The sequence below is a fragment of the Schistocerca piceifrons genome, chromosome X, assembly GCF_021461385.2.
Source record: "Schistocerca piceifrons isolate TAMUIC-IGC-003096 chromosome X, iqSchPice1.1, whole genome shotgun sequence".
Classification (NCBI taxonomy): domain Eukaryota; kingdom Metazoa; phylum Arthropoda; class Insecta; order Orthoptera; family Acrididae; genus Schistocerca; species Schistocerca piceifrons.
In genome coordinates, this window is record NC_060149.1 from 149575269 (window position 1) to 149599109 (window position 23841).

Sequence of the window (23841 nt, forward strand, 5' to 3'; positions counted from 1 at the left end):
CAACTTTGAGATTATCACTTTATCAGTACCTCTGGAATATCTTCCTACCCTGCTCAATTTCCAGTAGAGGTGCAAAACTCTCCATCAATTATCTACAAAATATCCATTTTTAGCTGACAGCTCGGCGAAACCAAATCTGCTAAGAAAATTCTGAAGCCACTTGCAGAATTGCAGACATAAGTCATTAATACCGTTTAATCTTACTACAATGAAGCAACAATGTCTCATTAGCAACTGTTCCTATAAATCATCCGAGTATCTAGATTAAGGGACGTACATTTCTGTTAGCTACATGGCAAATAGCAGTCTATATCATAAAGCTGTACAACAACCAATAATGTACTACAAATAGGACTCCGTTTTTATTGCTGTTTAAAAATATTTCCTTTGAAAAATGTAATGGTAACAAAGTAGATATTAAGTTACTGTGGTAATAGCAAATAAACGGTAGCTATGTAATAAAACTAAAGGGATATCAGATTTTTTTCAAAGCAGCAGATTTCTTTATGGTTCACTCAGTTAATTTTAGACGGCATAAGCTTCAATTGCATTAAGCACATTATACACAACAGAGGTGAAGTCTCTATGATGTCTTTGTCTCACGTTAATGCATATCTTGACTCATCTTTGAGGGTTCTCCTCCTTGGTAGGATCTAAGGAACATGACGAATGAACGATTGAATGAATGAATTCGAATGTAGGCAAATTGTTGGTGCTCGTATGGTGGGTGCTTCCATAATCAAGGTAGCTGAAATGTTTGGCATTCAAAGAGGCACCATATCAAAGATTTAGACCTTATACAGAGGAAGCAGAAAAACACAATCTGCTAAGTCACAACATAAAAGAAATTGTGTGGTGTTTGACCGTGGCAGAAAGTCACTGAAGAGGCTTATGATGAAAAATAAGAATACAGCTGCAAAAGTCACTACAGAGCTGAATGTTGCACTTACCAAATACTGGTAGCAAAATTTTCAACCACCACCAGTATCCAAACCAGCTTACCTCCAAGACAAGTGTCATCACCTCTGGAGTTGGGGCCACACTAAGGCCCTGCATCTCCAACTCCGGCCAATGCAGTGTTATTGGAGTAAACCTACGCACAACCTTTAGCTAACAATGAGAATGTTTTAGTACAACAGCCTGCTATCCAGTATAAACCGTGCTTGTTATCTGCCAAATCACCTTGTCTGCACAGCATCGCAGATTATGTAAGCTGTGCAACGGAAGCAGCTATCTCAAGTGTTATTGAGGCTGCCCTTGCGAGCACACACTGAGAGCTGTGTGTGCCGCCCTCGCACTCACCTACGGCTACTAAGGTGATGACGTTTGGATTGTATAACAGGCGTTCAAAAAGAAACGATCCAGAGTCTGGAATGTGCAAACCGGTGACAGGAGGGTATTATTGTGGCACGTGTAACAAGGTGTGGTTCCGACCAGAGTGTGGATGTTCACAGCTCTTCGCTAGAGGGCATAAATGCACGTCACATGACTATACAGAGCTAGCAGCCGCATGCATCAGTCACTCAACACTGCCAGTCACATTGCAAACAGTGACATTCTTCTTTGACCAAGATGGTTTCCTTCTGATTCACTTCCTGCAGCACGGGCCAACAGTGAATGCCCAGCGTTACTCGTAAACCTTGACCACCCTTTACCAAGTGATCAAATCAAAACGACCAGACAATCTCACCCGTGAGGTCATTCTGCTACACGACAATGCAAAGCCTCCTACAGTTAACACAGTCGCGGCACTCCTGCAGAAATTCAAATGGGAGGTTCTTGGCCTCCCTCTGTACAGTCCCGACCTCTCTCCCTGTGATTACGCCATTTTTGGTCCCCTTAAAAAGGCTCTGAGGGGCGAACGATTCACCTTCGAGGAAGATGTCCAGCTGTACTTGCGGAACTGGTTAATATTGCAGCCCCAGGAATTTTACGAGACAGCCATTCACCTTCTTGTGGCACAGTGCAACAGGTGTCTCAACAGCCAGTGTCAATACTTCTAAGCTACAGGTACTGATTTCTGTAATTATGCCTCTGGCTCATTTCTTTTTGAACGCCCCTTATAATACTCAATGCCAATAGATCAATGTCTTGCTAATGCTCTTCAATTAGCGCACACAGCACCATCTGGTCCTCACCACATACTGCTCAGTCATACAAACTTAACATTAAGGGTCCAAACCACAGGCCCTGGAATACTGTGAACTGCAGGATAAAATCTCTTGAGAAGTTACAGGAAGATACCAGTTCACAATACTTTATTACAATTTTGAATAACTGGAAACCAGAATGCCCTATGCAGAGCCTTCTGAAATCCAAACTGAGCCTAAGTGTCTTTTTTTGAAAAGGGCATTTCTGGTTCTTGCATACACAGTTTTATCTATAACCTTTGAAGGTAGATAGGAAAACTGGGTTTAACATCCTGTCAACATTGAGGTCATTAGAGATTGAGCACATGCTTGGATGGTGTCAACAATGGGGAAGGAAATTGGCCATCTCATTTCAAAGGGATCATCCTGGTATTTGACTGGAGTGATTTAGGAAAATCAAGGAAAACCTAAGACTGGATGGCCGGATGTGAGTTTGAACCATTGTCCTCCAGAATGAGAGTAAAATGTGCTAACCACTGCACTTCCTCAATTGGTTCAGTACCTTTGAGAAATGAGACTGTTTTACTACAATCTTGTAAAGGGGTCTGATAATTGCATATTTCAGTCTGTCTCAAAATGTCCCCCACAGTAGTGATCGTGATGTGTTGCATGACTGAAAATGTTGCACATACATGAAGAGCAGGATTGTAGTACTTTACTCAAGATACTAATTCCAACTTGGAATTGAGATGTGTCACATCATACAAATCCTTCAAATCAGTTTTCTATAGGGGTATACTGATAATCCTGTTGCTTTTACATTTATTATTGTGTTTTCCATGTTACCACTTAATTGTTCTCTGATAAGTTGTTTATTATAAATAGTTGTGCATAATGGTTAGAGGGGCCATTCAATACTGGATTAAATGTATGTTACCAATTAAGTGTTTACCTACAATAATGTTCTACACTAGTGTACTGCTTTCCTGTGTAATTCTGATGGGGAAAGTAACTAACAAAACTAATGTTTTAAGTGTTAAACAACATTTCAAAACTGTTCCTTTTACCTGGATCTTTTAGAAAATTAATATCAGTATGGTGTGCAAGAAGAAAGATTTTTTTTTACACCTGTGTATGAGACTGTGGTTAGTGGGGCACTCAACTGTGCAGTCATCAGCACCCGTTGTGAAGTACTGAATTACCAGTGTGTGGTCAATGTTCTTATGTCGTAAAACTTTACATCTTCATCAGAGTAGGTACAGAAGTGACATTATGACTTAGCAGTGCAGCTACACAAGAATATTTCCATCAGCCACTTGACCATCAACAATTGCAAGGAAGTAATCAGATGAAAGCTCACTTAGTTTGAACAGCCCAGGGTGATAGGATGCTTCAGAGGATTATACTTCTGACTTAACAAAGTACTTCATTATATTACATAGTTTGACCCAAGGTCACAAACTATGAAAACTAAAGCAGCAGTTACAGCCTGATAACACACAATAAGCGAAAGAACATTAAATGCATTTATTATACCAAAGTCTCAATTGGAGTTTACTTTCTTGTTGTTGCCTCAAACTCAGTGGGAGTGAAGTGATACACTTGTCTTACAGAAATTACTGCACTATCCTAATTATTGTGTCCCTTCATGATATCAGATACATGTCCAAATTCGTACCATGTATTACAGCTGTGGATTGCCCAAAGTGTGAAAGGTATGTCACAAAATAATGGAATGTTAAAAGGAATAATAAGGTTATCAAAGAGCTATTATCTTTTTCCACTGAATCTCATGCAGGAAAAGTAAAGAGAAAAACCTGTTCAAGCAAGGGAGAACAAAGAGGATGGAACAAGGAATACTTCTGATATATAATCTTATATTATTTTCCCCTGTTCTATCTGTTCTGTATTTAAATGAAGGACAGATGATTAAAAATAAAGAAGACAGACACAATGTAATTTCCACAAATAAATTTTTTAACTACTAGATTTAACTACAAAACAATGTAAATAATAGTTAATGAAAAACAGCATACACAAATAAACTATTTTTTTTAAATCAGAACCATTATGGCTGACATACAGGTACAGTGCGCCAGAATTTGGTAATCAAGAAAAGTAAAGACCTTCAGCATAATTATTGTATGCTATTTCTCAAGACAAAATTTATTATTAAATTTTAAACAAATAACAAAAACAACTACAAACATTTTTATCTACAGCATCCTTCACACTATCATGATTTAACAGCTGCCTGGATCTCTGGTCTTTTGTGAGTTCCATCACAGAAAGGTCTCTTTGATGTCTGCTTGCAATTACACAACCAGTATTCTTTATCCTCTGTTACTTGGAATTTAACTGGTCGTAGCTTAGTATTCAGGTATGCACTTTTATGAGTCCCATCACATAGAGGCTGCAAAGAAATGTTCAAGATATGACTCACTCTGCTTTCTTATACTGAAATGGAAGTCATCTCCACATACAAAATTTACACAAAAGTAACTAGAGCTAGTGAACTGTTATTTGTTTACTGCTACAAAAATAATTAATAGAGGCATCGAAAAAGAAATCAGAGATGTTATTTACAGCATTCATCCTGCTTCTGGAGTTTTGCAAGTTGTTACACCTCAAACTGCACATGCTAACTACATAGATATCAAAATACACCATAGAAATAATTCTATTTTTCCTCCCAGCACCAATAATTCCCAAAAGCTGTAAGTTTTCCCAGTATTTACAACATCTTTGAACAAAATATGATTGGTATTTTTGTTCATGTAAAATTTGAGTAAAACTTATAACTTTTGACAACTACCAGCATACTCAAGTGAAACTGAATACCAATTATTGGAAGAAAGATATGACAAAAACAGTGCTGGTAGTCGTCTAAAATATTACCAACGGTGCTAGCAAGCTTGTTGCTTTGTCAGAAAATCTTCATAAAGAGTGACATCTATTCTCCTTTCATGAAATATTATGGCCAGTTTTGGAATTTAAACCAAGACACTGGTGAGCAGTCTGAAAAACTGTACATTACTAACTATTCTCCTCTTGGTAGCCAAGATGCAAATTTTTCCTCTACCTCATTCAACCAACTAAATCCAGGATGAATGCACTTTAAAGTAATGTGGCTGGGTGGACTCCAAACTGTGAAAAAAGTTGCTTTCATATACAGAAAACTGTGTGAGTTACTACAGAAATACAGTCTTGCACAAACAAAGCTGAATACCATAGCAACTTATCTATCAATCAGTAAAACACTGACCTCTACACAGAGCTTTAGGGGATGTCCATTAATTACATGAGCTCAAAATGAAGGTGGGCGGGGGAGGGTCCCTCAAAACCTCATTTAAAAGGATGGGAGACAACGAAAATCTCATGTTATTTTATAAATTCAGAGATTATATATTTATATATAAAAAAATAATCTCAAGCATAGTCAATATTAAAGTGCCCACCAGCCTTTATTGCCTCTCTGAACTGAACTCTTTACATGTGTGTATGCCTGAGATTCCCCAGTATAAAAGAAGTGTAGCACAAGTGTTAGATTTGATTCAGGGAGTTCTCTGCTGTGCCAGTTGACATCTCTGCAAGTCAGTTGGTGAGTCAATCATGATATTCTGCAATGCATATAAAGCCGATGTTACTGTGTTCAATGTGAATTTGTACCAAAACTTTTACAATGCATATGTTAAGCAGCATGCCGACAAGTATAAACATAAGTGTTAGCACAAGGTTAATCGTTTGTGAAAGTGAGCTAAGCTGAAGTTCACTAACAAGAATACTCTTAGTGAACACATAAATAAAGAGACTGAAAAGCTACATAATCATATCATTCAAAGGAAGGTACAAACAATGTTGCCTTTCAACAGCAAAGTAAGTAAAGGTTCAGTGACATTTAATGTATATACCAATAAAAGGTCAGTACTGCTTTCGTGAAGCCTTTTTGTCCCTCTGTCTATTACAATACTAGTCAGGGTTGCTTGTTTAAAATAAATCGTTTTTAATCATGTTAAATACACTGTTTGATAAAATTTATAAACAAACATGGTTTTATAAAAGTATTACAGTGTTTTAATCACTGTCTAAAACAAAAAAATCATTTTTACATATTTTTATCCAACTATCGCACATAAGCGGGAGGGGGGCAAATTGTTAAGAAATTCCTTCACGTAAATAATGGATATCCACTTAACATAACACAGAAATTGACATATTTGGTGCTGGTGCACTGTCTCAGTTGAAGAAGATGAATGGTAAAATAGCCAGCCATCCTTTGACTTGTGTGAAGTAAAAATAATTAATAATACAATAATAATAATAAAAAAATGAGGATGGTGAGTAACGAGTTGAACTACTCTCCTCCCTTACAAAAACTTTTTCAGTAATTTTTAAGCAGTGGATAACATCATTACTATGAGTATAGGATTGCTATATAAACTTTTATTCATGTCTACACATTAACTGCATGAAGTGCATGCATATTATTGCAAACACACCTGACTTTTACTCCTCCCACACAGACACCACATGTAGGTTTTTCCTTTCTCACATTTCATTTTGAATGGTTTCTTGTCATATATCTCACCATTCTGTTTTTGTAATGAGGCACCGTGTATTTCAGCTAGTGGGTTTTGTGGAACTACTGAGGGTTTGTCTGGACCACTTGAATAAAATTTTGATGTGTTCTGAAAAATCAAGAAAAAATAAATTGATTCAGATTAAATGTCAGAAATAATAAATTCTAGTAACAGAACACTTCCCAACAACTAAAAATATATCATTGGCTTAGTATGAAAACTATGTATACAAAAAATAAAACCTTAATATTTATATAGCTTTATTAGCTAGGAAACATAATATCTCAATTATTTGTAACCCAATGAGAGGTAATGAGCTACGTTCTGTGCTCTAGTGAGGAAATAAAAGAAATCCTGTATACTGATAGACGACCATATTACGGCAGAAAACTGTGCATAACTTTTCTGAGTTACGAAGTTTCATTTTAAGCCGGTGATATACCAAATGTAAAAAGAGGATGAATACCTACAAAGCGTAAAACAAAAATACAATCATGGTGATAATTTGTAAAAACACTACACCTACACACACACACACACACACACACACACACACACACACACACACACACACACACACACACAGAGAGAGAGAGAGAGAGAGAGAGAGAGAGAGAGAGAGAGAGAGAGAGAACAGCAGTTTTTTCCCCAGAAGACTAACAGTGATACTCTTCATGTTTAGTGGCTTAATACAGAGTGATTCAGATGGTTAGGTGATGTTCTCATGGCGATATTGTTCACAGCCTTTCCATGGTTGTTACCAGAGTGCCTTCCTACTTGCTACCTATGTGCTGCATTCTCTGTAGAACAGGATCACAACATCAACTTAGCCTTAGGGTTTCCTCTTTATTGTTGTAGTGGTTGTTATTCTTATACATCTTGATGCCTTCTCAGAACAAATGACATGATAACATCTTGATGCCTTCTCAGAACAAATGACATGATAACAGCTTGAAAAGTTCAGATTTTGCACTGGAAGCTGTTGTGGAACCTGTACAATATTTTAAGGGGCAGTTGCTTGTCACTTCAGGTATGACCTTGATAGGCTGTAGTGGGCTCACCAATTTATATGTTGGTTTGCTAGAAAACTGCAGATGCCAGGAGGATGGCAAGGTTTATAATGTAATTGTAGGACACATCAACTTCCACAGACTGCCACCGCCCCCCCCCCTCCCCCTTCCTTTTCCCTGAGAAACAAGCTGTGAATCCTTTGGATATGTGCGTGGGTAAGGTGTTGGTGTCTGGCCTAGATGTCCTGGTTTTCAGCACACTTTGGTGTGACCTTGCTGAATTTGTTTCTCTGTGACTGACACACCTTGCCAATGCAAACTGAAATTACGGCTTTCTGTTGATTAAATCATTTACTATATGTATTTCTTTCATGGCAGAATCCCTCTAGGTGGATGCAGATAAAAGAATCTTTGTCTCTATACAGTTCATGCTTTATACCATATCTACACAATGATCAGCGAAAGCATATTTTTATGACTGACCTAGTCTAGTCCAGAGTGATGTCTGTGTTCAATGCATGTCTTTAATAGAGCTAGAAGTCTGGGCACTGTACAGTTTCCAACATCAATACAGGATCTTATATATTCCTAGCCTCCTCAGACCAAGGCTGTCTTTTATGAAACATGTCATCAATTGCATTCATACTGGAAGTTTAGGGACATTGTTTATACGGTGTTTCTTGAAGAGTCTGCTATTCTTGAATGACACTACCAACATATGGCAGAAAAACCAACTGAGAAAAGTTTCCCAAAGATTCTAGTTGCTCATTATGTTTAATGCTTGCTGGTAGAAATGAGTGGTGTACCTGCTTCTCGGAGTATCAATTCTGGACAAATACAGAGCGGAGATGGCTAAGATCTGCTGTCAAGCTCGCAAGATGTGATGATGATTGATTGTAATATATCTCTGCATTGGGATGATGCACATAAACCCAGGTCAATGTTTGTTGGTTTCTGATGCATATTGTGACCCATGACATCCAGGAAAGGGACATCAAAAATTTTTTCCATTCCCGAAGTGAAAATTGGAGGAAGTTGTCATGTACATACCTCCGAAAAAGTTGGTTTTAGAAGTGCTGAGTGCTTCATCCTTGAAGTCTTCTAAAAAAATGTTAGGTACTCTGGGGGACAGAGGGCTACCCATAGCAACACTATCAGTGTTTTTCAAAAGTTGGTTGTTGAATAAAAAACAGATCAAGGTGAGCACGTTTGAAACCTGTATGACATCCTCTTCTAGAGTTACAATGAACACAACAAAAAATAGTTGTGTTGTGTAAACAGAATTTCTATACTGAAACTTACTAAAAAAGAGAAGTCAGAGTTTGTAGCACCGGGGGGAGAGGGAGGTGGGGAAGGAAGTGGGGGGGGGGGAGGTGCGAGGGGCGTGGGGGGGAGGTGCCGGGGGAGAGGGAGGTGGGTGCCGGGGCAGAGGGAGGTGGGTGCCGGGGGAGAGGGAGGTGGGTGCCGGGGGAGAGGGAGGTGGGAGCCGGGGGAGAGGGAGGTGGGAGCCGGGGGAGAGGGAGGTGGGAGCCGGGGGAGAGGGAGGTGGGAGCCGGGGGAGAGGGAGGTGGGAGCCGGGGGAGAGGGAGGTGGGAGCCGGGGGAGAGGGAGGTGGGTGCCGGGGGAGAGGGAGGTGGGTGCCGGGGGAGAGGGAGGTGGGTGCCGGGGGAGAGGGAGGTGGGTGCCGGGGGAGAGGGAGGTGGGTGCCGGGGGAGAGGGAGGTGGGTGCCGGGGGAGAGGGAGGTGGGTGCCGGGGGAGAGGGAGGTGGGTGCCGGGGGAGAGGGAGGTGGGTGGGTGCCGGGGGAGAGGGAGGTGGGTGGGTGCCGGGGGAGAGGGAGGTGGGTGGGTGCCGGGGGAGAGGGAGGTGGGTGGGTGCCGGGGGAGAGGGAGGTGGGTGGGTGCCGGGGGAGAGGGTGGTGGGGGGGGGGTGCCGGGAGAGAGGGAGGTGCCAAGAGAGAGTGAGGTGGGGGGGTGCCAGGAGAGAGGGAGGTGGGGGGGGGGTGCCAGGAGAGAGGGAGGTGGGGGGGGGGTGCCAGGAGAGAGGGAGGTGGGGGGGGGGGTGCCAGGAGAGAGGGAGGTGGGGGGTGCCAGGAGAGAGGGAGGTGGGGGGGTGCCAGGAGAGAGGGAGGTGGGGGGGTGCCAGGAGAGAGGGAGGTGGGGGGGTGCCAGGAGAGAGGGAGGTGGGGGGGGTGCCAGGAGAGAGGGAGGTGGGGGGGGTGCCAGGAGAGAGGGAGGTGGGGGGGGTGCCAGGAGAGAGGGAGGTGGGGGGGGTGCCAGGAGAGAGGGAGGTGGGGGGGGTGCCAGGAGAGAGGGAGGTGCGTACAAGTAAAAATTCAAACTGATTGAGCACTCACTAAAATCCCCAAAGATAAGTGATTCAAGTTTGGAAGAGAATCAGAAATTAGCCTTAGAAGAGTTGGTAGAAAAAGGACAATCTTGAATAGCAAAGTGTGATATACTGTGCTGATCACAGAAAATCATCTCAAATTAACACTGAGGTAAAGAAGTTTTAAGAAATTTTTAAGGTCCCACAGGTGGTGAGCAAAGTGTCCCATCCAAAAGAGGTCAAGTGTCATGTCCTGCGATCCAATCAGTGAAAGGTGTGTATAATATAGTGTTGTTGTTGTGGTCTTCAGTCCTGAGACTGGTTTGATGCAGCTCTCCATGCTACTCTATCCTGTGCAAGCTTTTTCATCTCCCAGTACCTACTGCAACCTACATCCTTCTGAATCTGCTTAGTGTATCCATCTCTTGGTCTCCCTCTACGATTTTTACCCTCCACGCTGCCCTCCAATACTAAATTGGTGATCCCTTGATGCCTCAGAACATGTCCTACCAACCGATCCCTTCTTCTGGTCAAGTTGTGCCACAAACTTCTCTTCTCCCCAATCCTATTCAATACTTCCTCATTAGTTATGTGATCTACCCATCTAATCTTCAGCATTCTACTGTAGCACCACATTTCGAAAGCTTCTATTCTCTTCTTGTCCAAACTACTTATCGTCCATGTTCCACTTCCATACATGGCTACACTCCATACAAATACTTTCAGAAATGACTTCCTGACACTTAACTCAATACTGGATGTTAACAAATTTCTCTTCTTCAGAAACGCTTTCCTTGCCATTGCCAGCCTACATTTCATATCCTCTCTACTTGGACCATCATCAGTTATTTTGCTCCCCAAATAGCAAAACTCCTTTACTACTTTAAGTGCCTCATTTCCTAATCTAATTCCCTCAGCATCACCCGACTTAATTAGACTACATTCCATTATCCTTGTTTTGCTTTTGTTGATGTTCATCTTATATCCTCCTTTCAAGACACTGTCCATTCCATTCAACTGCTCTTCCAAGTCCTTTGCTGTCTCTGACAGAATTACAATGTCATCGGCGAACCTCAAAGTTTTTATTTCTTCTCCATGAATTTTAATACCTACTCCGAATTTTTCTTTTGTTTCCTTTACTGCTTGCTCAATATACAGATTGAACAACATCGGGGAGAGGCTACAACCCTGTCTTACTCCCTTCCCAACCACTGATTCCCTTTCATGTCCCTCGACTCTTATAACTGCCATCTGGTTTCTGTACAAATTGTAAATAGCCTTTCGCTCCCTGTATTTTACCCCTGCCACCTTTAGAATTTGAAAGAGAGTATTCCAGTCAACATTGTCAAAAGCTTTCTCTAAGTCTACAAATGCTAGAAACGTAGGTTTGCCTTTCCTTAATCTTTCTTCTAAGATAAGTCGTAAGGTCAGTATTGCCTCACGTGTTCCAGTGTTTCTACGGAATCCAAACTGATCTTCCCCGAGGTTGGCTTCTACTAGTTTTTCCATTCGTCTGTAAATAATTCGTGTTAGTATTTTGCAGCTGTGACTTATTAAGCTGATAGTTCGGTAATTTTCACATCTGTCAACACCTGCTTTCTTTGGAATTGGAATTATTATATTCTTCTTGAAGTCTGAGGGTATTTCGCCTGTTTCATACATTTTGCTCACCAGATGGTAGAGTTTTGTCAGGACTGGCTCTCCCACGGCAGTCAGTAGTTCCAGTGGAATATTGTCTACTCCGAGGGCCTTGTTTCGACTCAGGTCTTTCAGTGCTCTGTCAAACTCTTCACGCAGTATGATATCTCCCATTTCATCTTCATCTACATCCTCTTCCATTTCCATAATATTGTCCTCAAGTACATCGCCCTTGTATAGACCCTCTATATACTCCTTCCACCTTTCTGCTTTCCCTTCTTTGCTTAGAACTGGGTTTCCATCTGAGCTCTTGATATTCATACAAGTCGTTCTCTTATCTCCAAAGGTCTCTTTAATTTTCCTGTAGGCGGTATCTATCTTACCACTAGTGAGATAGGCCTCTACATCCTTACATTTGTCCTCTAGCCATCCCTGCTTAGCCATTTTGCACTTCCTGTCGATCTCATTTTTGAGACGTTTGTATTCCTTTTTGCCTGTTTCACTTACTGCATTTTTATATTTTCTCCTTTCATCAATTAAATTCAATATTCCTTCTGTTACCCAAGGATTTCTACTAGCCCTCGTCTTTTTACCTACTTGATCCTCTGCTGCCTTCACTACTTCATCCCTCAAAGCTACCCATTCTTCTTCTACTGCTTTTATTTCCCCCATTCCTGTCAATTGTTCCCTTATGCTCTCCCTGAATCTCTGTACAACCTCTGGTTCTTTTAGTTTATCCAGGTCCCATCTCCTTAAATTCTCACCTTTTTGCAGTTTCTTCAGTTTTAATCTACAGGTCATAACCAATAGATTGTGGTCAGAGTCCACATCTGCCGCTGGAAAAGTCTTACAATTTAAAACCTGGTTCCTAAATCTCTGTCTTACCATTATATAATCTATCTGATACCTTTTAGTATCTCCAGGGTTCTTCCATGTATACAACCTTCTTTCATGATTCTTAAACCAAGTGTTAGTTATGATTATGTTGTGCTCTGTGCAAAATTCGACCAGGCGGCTTCCTCTTTCATTTCTGTCCCCCAATCCATATTCACCTACTGTTTCCTTCTCTCCCTTTTCCTACACTCGAATTCCAGTCACCCATGACTATTAAATTTTCGTCTCCCTTCACAATCTGAATAATTTCTTTTATTTCATCATACATTTCTTCAATTTCTTCGTCATCTGCAGAGCTAGTTGGCATATAAACTTGTACTACTGTAGTAGGCGTGGGCTTTGTATCTATCTTGGCCACAATAATGCGTTCACTATGCTGTTTGTAGTAGCTTACCTGCATTCCTATTTTCCTATTCATTATTAAACCTACTCCTGCATTACCCCTATTTGATTTCGTGTTTATAACCCTGTAGTCACCTGACCAGAAGTCTTGTTCCTCCTGCCACCGAACTTCACTAATTCCCACTATATCTAACTTCAACCTATCCATTTCCCTTTTTAAATTTTCTAACCTACCTGCCCGATTAAGGGATCGGACATTCCACACTCCGATCCGTAGAACGCCAGTTTTCTTTCTCCTGATAACGACATCCTCTTGAGTAGTCCCCGCCCGGAGACCCGAATGGGGGACTATTTTACCTCCGGAATATTTTACCCAAGAGGACGTTATCATCATGTAATCATACAGTAAAGCTGCATGCCCTCGGGAAAAATTATGGCTGTAGTTTCCCCTTGCTTTCAGCCGTTTGCAGTACCAGCACAGCAAGGCCGTTTTGGTTATTGTTACAAGGCCAGATCAGTCAATCATCCAGACTGTTGCCCTTGCAACTACTGAAAAGGCTGCTGCCCCTCTTCAGGAACCACACGTTTGTCTGGCCTCTCAACAGATACCCCTCCGTTGTGGTTGCACCTACGGTACGGCTATCTGTATTGCTGAGGCACGCAAGCCTCCCCACCAACGGCAAGGTCCATGGTTCATTGGGGGGGGGGGGGGGGGTATAATATAGTAGGTGCAACAAAGTATGACGGTAACCTTTGGTTATGACAAGTATGAATGCCAGACACTGGAGAAAGTGCCTCTTTTGTGAAAAACTAATGAATTACTGAAACGACAGGATATTTATAGAATTATACGCACATAGTAGAGTAATGAGATGTGATTAGCAGGAGACAAATAATGTTTACATATATGATGCAGCACAAGTTGCATAAGCTCATTGTGGATTATGAGTCAGGAGGAATGTGAAGTCAGCAAGGCATTTAAAGAGCCAAAGACATGTGCAGTTCAGTGTTAATGGCCTTCCAGGTGCTGCCAGCCAGCTGTTAAGACCAATATACAAAGGAATGTTATGGTGATGTATACACGTGAGGTGTTTTGCGAACATAACTTATCACTAACAATGTTGTCATGGGATGGACTGTTATTATTATGCAACTGATTAACTAATGAAAATTGTTTTGTATCTAAAGAAGTAAGCTTCTTAACTGATTATTTGGGAATTTGAAAAATACCTGTGTCCCACTTGGGCAGAGAAAATATATACAATTATGGAAAAGCAATAAAGGAAGATTACATGGCCATGTGAATACTTGTCAGCAGCTCATTGCTCACACAGAAATTTTAGTCTCCTGCCACTGGGTATGCAAGTGCACTGATGCGGAAAGTTCTTAAGCCAACACACATTGCAAGTAAGGACTACGAAGATAAGATATAAGAAATTATCGCCCATATAGACACACAGACATTGTTTTTCCCTCACTCTATTTGTGAGTGGAACAGGAGAGGTAATGACCAGTAGGGGTACAGGGTACCCTCCACCATGTGCCATACATTGGCACAGTGGCTTGCAGAGTATCTACGTAGGTGTAGATGTACGCATTTGCAGACTGAGCAAGCAAAGTCGGTCACAGCACAAATGGAGTGTTGATACTAAGCTCAGCAGCAAGCATTTTGGTGTCACTGAGGTTGCGTGGTGGATTGCTGGGCCCGTGTTGTCAAGTAGGCAGCAGTTCTGGAATGGGCTGACAGTGTGTCGCATTGTTTGGGAGTGAAGTGACAAGCTGCATCTGTGGACTTGTGAACTGCAAATCTTTCTGATTTCGGTGAGCCTATTTGTTCAATGTGTCGGCTGAGGCTCCTTGGGTTACTGACAGTTGGACTACACCTACATCGATACTTTGTAAATTACACAAGTGCCCATCAGAAACGTCATCAAACCACAATAATTCTCTGTTTTTTCCACTCTGAACAGCACATAGCTCTGATCTCACTTATTTTATGATGATGATCATTTATCCTGATGTAGGTTGGTTTGGCAAAATATTTTTGCATTTGGAGGAGGAACTTGGCGATTGAAATTTCATCAGAAGATCCCACCACCAACGATAAATGCTTTTGTTTTAATGATGTCCATCCCAAGTTCTGTATCGATGATACACTCACCCCTATTTCTTGACAATACAAAACATGCTGCCTTTCTTTGAACTTTCTCGATGTACTCTGTTAATCCTATCTGGTAAGGATCCCATACCGCACTGCATAGTGTAGGCAGTCTCTCTAGTAAATCTGTTACATTTTCCAAGTGTTCTTCTGCTAGAACACAGTCTTTGGACCGAGCGAGGTGGCGCAGTGGTTAGCACACTGGACTCGCATTCGGGAGGACGACGGTTCAATCACGTCTCCAGCCATCCTGATTTAGGTTTTCCGTGATTTCCCTAAATCGTTTCAGGCAAATGCCGGGATGGTTCCTTTGAAAGGGCACGGCCAATTTCCTTTCCAATCCTTCCATAACCCGAGCTTGCGCTCCGTCTCTAATGACCTCGTTGTCGACGGGACGTTAAACACTAACCACCACCACCACCACCATCTTTGGAATGCCTTTCTCATTACATTTTCGATGTGTTCTTTCCAATTTAAGTTGTTCATAATTGTAATTCCTAGGTATTTAGTTGAATTTACGGCCAGTAGATTTGACTGATTTATCATCATCATCATCATTTAAGACTGATTATGCCTTTCAGCGTTCAGTCTGGAGCATAGCCCCCTTATAAAATTCCTCCATGATCCCCTATTCAATGCTAACATTGGTGCCTCTTCTGACGTTAAACCTATTACTTCAAAATCATTCTTGACCAAATCCAGGTACCTTCTCCTTGGTCTGCCCCGATTCCTCCTACCCTCTACTGCTGAACCCATGAGTCTCTTGGGTAACCTTGCTTCTCCCATGTGTGTAACATGACCCCACCATCTAAGCCTGTTCGCCCTGACTGCTACATCTATAGAGTTCATTCCCAGTTTTTCTTTGATTTCCTCATTGTGGACACCCTCCTGCCATTGTTCCCATCTACTAGTACCTGCAATCATCCTAGCTACTTCCATATCCGTAACCTCAACCTTGTTGATAAGGTAACCTGAATCCACCCAGCTTTCACTCCCATACAACAAAGTTGGTCGAAAGATTGAACGGTGCACAGATAACTTAGTCTTGGTACTGACTTCCTTCTTGCAGAAGAGAGTAGATCGTAGCTGAGCGCTCACTGCATTAGCTTTGCTACACCTCGCTTCCAGTTCTTTCACTATGTTGCCATCCTGAGAGAATATGCATCCTAAGTACTTGAAACCGTCCACCTGTTCTAACTTTGTTCCTCCTATTTGGCACTCAGTCTGTTTATATCTCTTTCCCACTGACATTACTTTCATTTTGGAGATGTTAATCTTCATACCATAGTCCTTACATTTCTGATCTAGCTCTGAAATATTACTTTGCAAACTTTCAATCGAATCTGCCATCACAACTAAGTCATCGGCATATGCAAGACTGCTTATTTTGTGTTCACATATCTTGATCTCACCCAGCCAGTCTATTGTCTTCAACATATGATCCATAAATAATATGAACAACAGTGGAGACAGGTTGCAGCCTTGTCTTACCCCTGAAACTACTCTGAACCATGAACTCAATTTACCGTCAACTCTAACTGCTGCCTGACTATCCATGTAAAGACCTTTAATTGCTTGCAAAAGTTTGCCTCCTATTCCATAATCTCGTAGAACAGACAATAACTTCCTCCTAGGAACCCGGTCATATGCCTTTTCTAGATCTATAAAGCATAGATACAATTCCCTGTTCCACTCATAACACTTCTCCATTATTTGCCGTAAGCTAAAGATCTGGTCCTGACAACCTCTAAGAGGCCTAAACCCACACTGATTTTCATCCAATTGGTCCTCAACTAATACTCGCACTGATTTATCGTGTAAATGAAATTTAATGGATTGCTTTTAGCACACTCATGAATGATCTTACACTTTTCCCTATTTTGGGTCAACTGCCAATTTACGCACAATACAGATATGTCTAAATCTTTTTGCGATTTGTTTTGATCTTCTGATGGCTTTACTAGATGATAAAAGACAGCATCATCTGCAAACAACCTAAGATGGCTGCTCAGATTGTCTCCTAAATTGTTTATATAAATAAGAAACAGCAGGGGGCCTTTAACACTACCTTGGGGAATGCCATAAATTACTTCTGTTTTACTCATTGACTTTCTGTCAATTACTAAGAACTGTGACCGCTCTGACAGGAAGTCAAGAATCTAGTCGCATAACTGAGACAGTATTCCTTAAGCACACAATTTTGATTACATGCTGCTTGTGAGATATGGTGTCAAAAACATTCTTGAAATCTACAAATACAGAATCAATTTGGAATCCTTTGTCCATATCACTCAACACTTTGGGGGGGGGGGGGGGGCGGTGTAAAGAGATAGTTGTGTTTCACAAGAACAATGTTTTCTCAATTGTGTTGACTGTGTGTCAATAGACCGTTCTCTTCGAGGTAATTCATTGTCTTTGAACATAATATAGGCTCCAAAATCCTGCTGCATATCAATGTTAATGATATGGGGCTGTAATTTAGTGGATTACTTCTAACCTTTCTTGAATATTGATGTGACCTGTGCAACTTTCCAGTCTTTGGGTACGGATCTTTCATTGAGTGAGTGGTTGGATATGATAAGTATGGAGCTATTGCTTCAGCATACTCTGAAAGGAACCTAACTGGTGTACATTCTGGACCGTAAGACTTGCTGCTATTAAGAGATTCAAGTTTCTTCACTACTTTGAGGATATCTACTTCCAAGTTACTCTTGTTGATAGGTGTTCTTGATTTGTATTCTGGGATATTTATTTCATCTTCTTTGGTGCAGGAACTTTGGAATGCTTCTTTGTGTGTTCCCAGAGACCCTGTAACCTAAAAAAACCACCCAGTCCACGCCACACAGCCCCTTCTACCTGTGTACCGCCTTCCTGCATGTAATGGACTCCTGACCTATCTAGCAGAAACCGAAACCCCACCACCTTATGGCGCAAGTCACGGAATCTGCAGCCTACACAGTCACAGAACCATCTGAGCCTCTGATTCAGACCCTCCACTCAGTTTTGTACCAGAGTTCCCAATCAGTTCTGTCTACTATGCTGCAAATGGTGAGCTCCGCTTTCATCTCGCAAGTGAGACTGTCAGCCTTTACGACTTCTGTAGCAGCTCGAAACCGGAGAGGACTACTACTGATCCAAACCAACACACATCATTTGTACTGACGTGAGCCACTCACCTGCAGTTGGCTCCACCCTGTACTCTTCATGGCATCTGGAATGATTCCACAAGGTATGAACACTGAGTGCACATTGGCTTTCTTCCCCTTCTTGGCAGCCATGCTGCTAAGGGACCCCGTAATCCGGCACACTGCATTGGGAAGTCTTTTGCAGGCAAACTACCACTTGATCACAGGTGAGCAGTGACTGGGCTGGCCACTGGTATGGACCAATTGGCAGACTCCTGGGTCATGCTGGATGCCCGTTGGATCCCCTCAGCCAGCACACAACAGTGACACCCATCCACTGCAGCATCAATCTGTATAACCAAAGCCAACACAGCCTGGAGCTGAGCTTGAAGTATTGGAAACTCTGTTCACATCTGCACACAATGGTCACAGTTCCTATCCATATTAAAGACTGTGGTAAAGTAGACTACACAGACAAACAAAGGACTACTGACACTCACTGAGGAACTCTACTGCAGACACTGCCGAAAATGCAAGAAGTGCGTCTAAATAATTCGCTTCCGATTAGGCACTTGTAATATGTCGGAAAATCGGTTTACTTTCTGACACAAATGAAAACGCGACAACTGTGTCTATTAGATATTAAATTAACACACAGAAATTCCAAAACTGAACTACCAAAGCACACAGATGGCACTGTATAATTTGCTCCTGGTTAGGACCTCTTAAAATGTCACAAAAGCACTTACTTCCTTGTTGCTGCTCTGTCTTTGGCGGTGGCTGCTGCCCGACTGTGTTTACGTGGAGGTTCCTTGTGATTCTCCAAGACTGCATGCACTCACGTGTGTGGTTTTTAAAAGGGACATGAGTGCCATGAATGCATGGTGGAACTATTAGTGGCAATTATTTGAGGCAGCTGTCTTGAGGTGCACTCAGAGAATATTAAAATTGCATGATCTTTAAATCTGTCTTTCATGTTGTAGAATACTGTGCAAATTTAGTTTGTGTGAGAGAAAAGCATGGTTTAAGTCCTGCGGGCTTACATAGCGGTGAGGTCCTTGTAGCCTGTTGGTGCTACAGAAATTTACCTTCAGGATGCTTCAAGTCCTTGCCCAGCTCCAGGACAGCTATCAATGTATGTATGTACTCAGTGATGGGTTGGTAAAGACCATTCTGTACCATGTTTTGATTCCCTCCAGTTGCCAACCATTGTGCTTAATCCACCGTTTGTTAAATCTGTTTGGAAGCTGGCGCGTTCTCCCTAGGTGACACTAATTAAAATTCATTACTTGTTTAACCTAACTGATAGCAGCTTAATCTATTCGGTGCTTTCTACCTGTTGTGGTTATCCATTGTAAAATAGGACAGTGTCCAATGCCTAGCTTGATGTGGACTCTGGATTTTTTTAAAAAAAAAAAAAAAAGATAGAGCGACATCCCCTTAGTTGTTTATTAGATTGCCGATTTAGAAGTTTTAATGGTCAGTTGATTGTATGATTAAAAAAAACGGGCTAAGGTTTATTAATTCTGTGTGTTTCTTCATATTTTTACTGTAAAACAAATTCACTAGAAGGGACAAAGTCTGAGGTCTGGATTAAGTTGAAATGGGAGCTACACTCGCTCTGCGGACCAATTTCAAGGTTAATAGTATTTGCTCCAGTTTTAAATTTTAATGATGCTTGCTTTTCGTTTGTAATGATGTGAAATGTTTTTTGATTAGCTCAAGTTTAGTCAAAGATTTTGGTCTAAGTATTTAATTATTAGAGTTTGTTAAACATTGTGTTAATACAGTAAGTCCAAATTTTCCTGACTTTTCCTTTATTATATATTGAGAGTAATGTAAAAAGTGATGATTACTATCAAAACATTACTTTCCAAGAATATTTTAAATATTTGTTTAATGTACAATTTGAGAAGGTCTTTCTTACAAATAATTACATAGTTTCATACTGCAGGAGAGAAGCAGTTTATTTGGTAAGTGTTTATTGTTTTAAAAGATGGTTCTGAAATATGGAGTCTTCTATATTAACCTTTTGGTGTTTGTTGCTTTATAAAATACAAAATAGTAATGAATATTAATACTAAGAGCATGGTAAATATGATCTGAATATCATAGTAATCTGGGGGGGGGGGGGGGGGGGAGATGAAATTACTACCCTACCATGATATTATTGCACTTGGTCTCTCGTGCCCATTATCAGAAACATGTGACGACATTACGGTAAACAAAAAAAACTAAATCAGTTTTTCCCACTGTTATATCCCCCCCCCCCCCCCCCCCACACACACACACATGTGGAAATCTGAATAGCTTCAAGAGTAAGTTGTTCAGTCATCAAAACAACAGAGCACATTCTGATCGGCTTCAAGTGCACAGATAAACACATGAGCCGACAGAAGCACCCTCACTCCCAAGTGCAATAATATTGTGGTTGACTAATAATATGTCTTTGATGTATTTCTATAAATCTGTAATATTTGTTTATTAACGGCAAATCTCCCACGAGATCATTTAATGTAAAATATGTGTTTAGGACAGTTCACGATGAAATTCTATATTTGTTTTTGAAGCTTAGGATAGATGCTTGTTTCTTGCATAAAAAAAGAAGAATGAACAAGTTCCTCTTTTTTTGACAGCATTTTATTTTCTAAATTTTACATTACATTAGGATGCAACAGTTACAAGTATTAATTCACTCACTCAAGCAGCACTGCAGAATACATCAGTACCGAGTGAGAAACTATTTCCCAAGCAGGCATTGGTAGTGGATGTAGCATAGGCCAAAATAGAGTGTCAGTGAAGTGAGGAGACATAAGTGAGCCATGAGAAAGAATCTTGCCTGGCAATCTATACATCGGGGACTCACTAATACTCAGGCACGAAATCTAAGACTTATTTAATAAATAGTTAATAATTACAGTTCCCTTTGGGCAGAGTAAATACTGGGAGCAGCCTAATTGTCATTAAAGCTTTAGTACAACAACACCACTATGCAGTAAACCCATTAAATCTGGAGACGTGTGAAAATTATCCAACAACTAATCAGATATGAATAGCTATGAAGCTATACAAAGTATGCACAACATTTCTGTTGCACTCCACTCTCATCAGTTGGCAATAGGTTATAAACTGAGTATGTTCTCTGTATTCATCATCTTGACCACGTTCTGTCTTTGGTAACTTTTGTGAGGAAATGTTTCAATTATTTAATTGCACATGGTTTTAAAGTGTTCAGTAATAAAAGCACCACAATGGCATCCCGGGATTTATTTCAAATAGATTAGCAACCCACAGTCCCAAATTATAGCCATACAGAGCCTGCTTGCATCTCCAAACAAATCCAGTATGCTAAAAGAACTGCTTTAAGGAACTACATCAACGAGAGATCTACGGAGAACTGGTAGCAGGAAGTCCTGCAGACCGATTCATTAAGGTGATCCAGGAAAGGGTTAACTTTATTATGAGCAGGAAAGTTGCTACTCAGCATATAGTGGAGATGTTGAGCCCCAGACAGGCACACCAAAAAGACACTCACAATTATGGCTTTCAGCCATTAAGGGCTTCGTCAATGTCAACAACACCAACACCACACAAAGTGTGGTTTCATTGATACTGCAGTGTGCGTGTGCACGCGCATGCGTGTATGTCTGTCTATTGCTGATGAAGGCCTTAACGGCCAAAAGCTGCAATTGTGAGAGTCTTTTTATTGTGCCTATCTGTGACTCAGCATCTCTGCTATATGGTGAGTAGCAACTTTCCTTCTCATAATACTATTACATTCCATCCTGGATTTTCCATTGTTTGGTTAACTTTTGCAGTCTTGAGTGGGGAGGATGACCAGCTGTGCTGTAAGTCACCTACAACACTTTCTACAGACTCATGGCTACACTGAGAAACATTTACAGAGGTTTGGTACCAAGAATGGAACTTCTAACAAGGGAACCTCCCCATCGCACCCCCCTCAGATTTAGTTATAAGTTGGCACAGTGGATAGGCCTTGAAAAACTGAACACAGATCAATCGAGAAAACAGGAAGAAGTTGTGTGGAACTATGAAAAAAATATGCAAAATATACAAACTGAGTAGTCCATGGGCAAGATAGGCAACATTGAGGACAATATTAGCACAGGAGCATCGTGGTCCCGTGGTTAGAGTGAGCAGCTGCGGAACGACGGGTCCTTGGTTCAAGTCTTCCCTCAAGTGAAAATTTTAATTTTTTTATTTTCGCGAAGTTATGATCTGTCCATTCGTTCATTGACGTCTCTGTTCACTGTAATAAGTTTAGTGTCTGTGTTTTGCGACCGCACCGCAAAACCGTGCGATTAGTAGACGAAAGGACGTGCCTCTCCAATGGGAACCGAAAACATTTGATCGCAAGGTCATAGGTCAACCGATTCCTCCACAGGAAAACACGTCTGATATATTCTATACGACACGGGTGACGGCATGTGCATCACATGACAGGAATATGTTGTCGACCCACCTAGCTTGCACACTTGGCGAATGGGTAAAAAGGTTCTTCTACCTTGCCTGATTTAGGTTTTCTTGTGTATGTGATAATCACTCCCAAAAAATGATCAAAACATAAGAGTTTGTCAGATAATAATTGTCTGAAAATAAAAAAATTAAACTTTTCTCTCGAGGGAAGACTTGAACCAATGACCTCTCGCTTCGCAGCTGCTCACGCTAACCACGGGACCACGGCACTCCTGACCTCGTACTGTCGTTAAAGTTGCCTACCTTCCCATGGACTACTCAGTATGAATATTTTGCTTATTTTTTCATAGTTCCACACAACTTCTTCCTGTTTTCTTGATTGATCTGTGTTCCGTTTTTCAAGGCCTATCCACTGTGCCAACTTATAACCAAATCTGAGGGCGGTGCGATGGGGAGGTTCCCTTGTAAGTGTCAGCGCTTAGAGGAAAACTTTGAGAATTTTGTACATAAATTTCCTGATCATAGTGTGATGATAAGGAGAGGCTTAAACTTGACCAATTATAAAACGGGAGCCTCATGAAAAGAGAAGGTGCCATAAACATGAATTTATGAGATATTCTTCTCTAAAAATTACTTTGAACTGCTTGGAAACTTGACTGTCAAGGGCAATGCCTTAGATCTTCTGGCATCTAACAGATGTGAAATTTTCAATGCAGTTAACAAAGGGAGGACTGTGGTGAGGGGAGGAGGGGTCAGTGACTGTATGACTGTTGTAGCATTAATGACGTGTTACATAGAATGTTAAAAAACAGGAAGGAAAATATTTCTTCTTAATATGTGTGACAAGAAACACATTACATGAGCAGTTAACAGCAAACATCAAATCTTATCCTGAAAGTAGTACAGATAAGTGGAAAACTGCTGGTCATGCTCATTTTCAAGATGAGTTGTGAAACAGATGTCAATAACCACAGGACAATTTTGCTGATGTCAATATGATGTAGAATTACCGATGTCAGTATGTTGTAGAATTATGAAATTAGTTTTATGATACCATATTATGACCTTTAAATCCACAAGATTTGCGAATAGAGCAGGTAGGGGCGGGGAGAATGATAGGCACACGAAGTACACTCTGTTATACACTGTAAGTACAGATGAAGATGTGCAGCCATCTATGAGGCATGTCCGGAAAGTAAGTACAGTTTCGGAAAAAACTTATAAAAACATTTTTTCCAAC

General features: G+C 41.0%; 1 protein-coding gene across 1 annotated transcript in view; it reads right to left on the reverse strand.

The window, feature by feature from the left end:
• Nucleotides 1-4046: 4046 nt before the first annotated feature.
• The window catches only part of LOC124722100 (CDGSH iron-sulfur domain-containing protein 3, mitochondrial), a 34794-nt gene continuing 14999 nt past the window's right edge, over nucleotides 4047-23841 (reverse strand). The window contains exons 2-3 of the mRNA XM_047247297.1: nucleotides 6590-6778; nucleotides 4047-4503 (exon numbers count right to left, since the gene is read on the reverse strand). Coding sequence (XP_047103253.1) covers nucleotides 4327-4503; nucleotides 6590-6778 — 366 coding nt within the window. The 3' untranslated portion in view covers nucleotides 4047-4326. The remainder of the gene's footprint in view (nucleotides 4504-6589; nucleotides 6779-23841) is intronic.